The 2,522-nt window shown below is 63.0% G+C and overlaps 1 protein-coding gene across 6 annotated transcripts in view; it reads left to right on the top strand.

Moving 5' to 3' along the window:
• The window catches only part of CUNH21orf33 (chromosome unknown C21orf33 homolog), a 47,078-nt gene that overhangs the window by 3,987 nt on the left and 40,569 nt on the right, over positions 1 to 2,522 (top strand). For 3 of the 6 annotated variants that reach the window (XM_023521138.1, XM_023521139.1, XM_023521140.1), the window contains exon 5: positions 429 to 521. In XM_023521138.1, coding sequence (XP_023376906.1) covers positions 429 to 521 — 93 coding nt within the window. Of the gene's footprint in view, positions 1 to 428; positions 522 to 1,010; positions 1,534 to 1,781; positions 1,804 to 2,522 lie in introns of those variants that run through there. The other 3 variants (XM_023521142.1, XM_023521137.1, XM_023521141.1) reach the window with 2 other exon arrangements.

The following is a 2,522-nucleotide window of genomic DNA, read 5'->3' as shown; positions in this document are numbered from 1 at the left end:
GACTTCGCACCGACCAGGCCGTTCCCAGGGGCTCTGCACCTCCTTGCTCCCCACCTCTGCTGACGGCACTGCCTGCCACCGCGGCGGCAGTGCTCTGGGAGTCACCGCTCCCTCTCGTCCCTCACGCCTCTGTCCACTTCACACTCAGGCTGGGCGGATGCTGCTGTCCCACCCCCAGCCCTCCAGGCCCTCCAGGCCCCGCACCTTGGGTCCTCAGTGCTGTCCACACCTCCGCTCATAGCTGTCCAGTACCTGCCTCATCCTGGAAGCCCCGCCCAGCTGCTCTCTGCCTTACACGCTTCCTTTTAAAGAAACAGACACACGTGCACACATGACTTCAGGGGCTGAGGGGCTGCACAGGAGGTCTTGGGGCCGGGTCGTAGACAGACGGGAGCTGTGGGACGTCAGGCGGCCTCTTCCCCCTGCAGGAGCACATTCGCCGTGGACGGGAAGGACTGCAAAGTCAACAGGGACGTCGAGCGCGTCCTGAAGGAGTTCCACACGGCTGGGAAGCCCATCGGGTGCGTGGCCCAGGCGGGGGCGGGGCCGCCACTGGAGACCGGTGACTGCTGGTTGAGGGGTTAGAGGGTGGGCTGGACCCCGTGGCCCAAAGCCAGGAGCTGCCACTCTGAGCCGTGTGCTCTTGAAGACTAGGTCACTTTCTTGGTTTTAACTGAGGGGATTCACACACTTTCACAGGTGCCTTCCAGCTCCGAAAAGTCTTTGGTCATGTGGTTACATTAATTTCTCACGATGACTTAATAGGGAAGAGGTCATCAGCTTCTAGAAGGTTCCCCAGTCAGCCTTTGCCAGTGCCCCATGCTCTGGCATGGCCTCCGCCTTCCCGTCCTTGCTCAGCGGGCCCGCAGCTGGCCCTCGTCTCCGCTCTGGGTCATGGCCGTGAGCACCGTCCCTGCCGCGTGTTGCTCTTGGTGCACACGTCATATCCTGTGACCCAGGGTTTGGAGCCTCCAACTGGCCACACCCTAGGGTCTCCCCTGCACCCCCAGGCCCGTGGTCAGACCTGCTCTCATCAGACTTCCGAGTCCACGAGCATCCCGCGGTCGCCCCATGGTTCTGCCGTAGCTTGGTGTGCGGTCCGTCGACGGCAGTGAGCCGGGGCACATGTGTCCCTCATCCTTGCAGTTGGTCACTGTTGGGGAAGGCCTGGCAGGAGCACGGCGGGGCAGACACTAGGAGCAGGTTTGCTGGGTGCAAACTCAAGGCCACTCCCGGCACCCCCGAGCTGCTTGCTGCCGTGTTACTGGCACACCAGAAAAAGTTATGTTGGACCCTTGAGAGAAAAGCTACAGAGGACGGTCCCCTCACTGGGCAGCATCTCACAGACTTGTGGTCACTCACTGAGAGCTGCCCAGTCACTGTCCCGGGAGCCCCTCCGCACAGCCTGCACTAGCCTTGGATCCGAGCCTGGGAGGGGTCTCATGCACAGCGCCTCCTGCCCACGTTCTTCCAGACCCGGGCTTGTGTGAAGAGGGGTGACGATCATGTTGTGCGTCTCACTTCCCAGGCCGCTGTCACTGGAGCAGCCTCACTTATGTGGCAGGCACCCTTTCTGTGACCGATTCAGAAGCATAAGCGAGACAGAAGCCAGGCACACGGGCCCTCTGCCCGTGGCCGTGTCTTGTCGCATAAACAGGCTTCTCGGCTGAGTTAGGCCCAGACAACTGAGGCCAGGGTTGCCCCGGCTACCTGGGGTGGGACAGTGATGCGGGAGTTCAGGTCACCCCTCCTACCGCAGTTCCTTTGGCATCCTCATCCAGAAAGTGACAGTGTTGCCCTGGTGGTGCCTGAGTCGCCCCTTCCGGCCCGCCTGTCAGGAGCGTGCAGGAGGGCGAGGGGCTCACGAGCATGGCCCTGACCTTCAGGGCAGGAGCGCCAGTGTCCGTGGCCTCAGACCCGAGCAGCCGACCGGAAGGCCTGTGGCTGCAGCCGCCATCCCCGGTCTCCCACGGGGCTTTGGGTCCCTGTGAAGTCTCAAGGTGCACGATACGTGTGGCCTCTGCCCTGCTGCTCCGTCGGTGGCTGAGAGAGGGCTGCGCTCAGGAGTCTGAGCAGGAGCCTGAGCAGGAGCCGTGTCAGTTGTGACCCCACAGTAAGTGCAGACATGTCGCACAGCGTCTCATCCTGGCCCACCGGCCACTTTCATCCTGGCCCAGAGCGTCAGCAGTGGGCCAGACATGAGTGTTAAGGACACAGGGAAAGGGCAGGTGCCCTTGGGAGGGGGTGGACCCTGACCACTACATGGTGGGGTGGCCTGCCTGGAGCTGCTGTGGCTTCTGTCACCTGTATTCTCGGGGGCGGGGGGCTTGGAGCCACAATGTTGGCCAAACCGCTGGGCTCAGGAGAGCAGCCTGGTGGGATCCCTGTGGGCCCTTGGGAACAGCCTGCTTGTGGGTGTGTCTGGGACTTGGTGCCAGGCAGAGCTGCCCGGCCTTCACTTGCCTCTGCACACAGGTCAGGCGAGGCTGCCAGTGGCTGTGTCCCCTGTGGCCCCTCCAGAG

Source organism: Pteropus vampyrus, unplaced genomic scaffold, assembly GCF_000151845.1.
Source record: "Pteropus vampyrus isolate Shadow unplaced genomic scaffold, Pvam_2.0 Scaffold296, whole genome shotgun sequence".
Lineage (NCBI taxonomy): Eukaryota > Metazoa > Chordata > Mammalia > Chiroptera > Pteropodidae > Pteropus > Pteropus vampyrus.
Note: the sequence above shows the minus strand (reverse complement) of the source record. Positions and strands in the feature narration are given on the sequence as shown.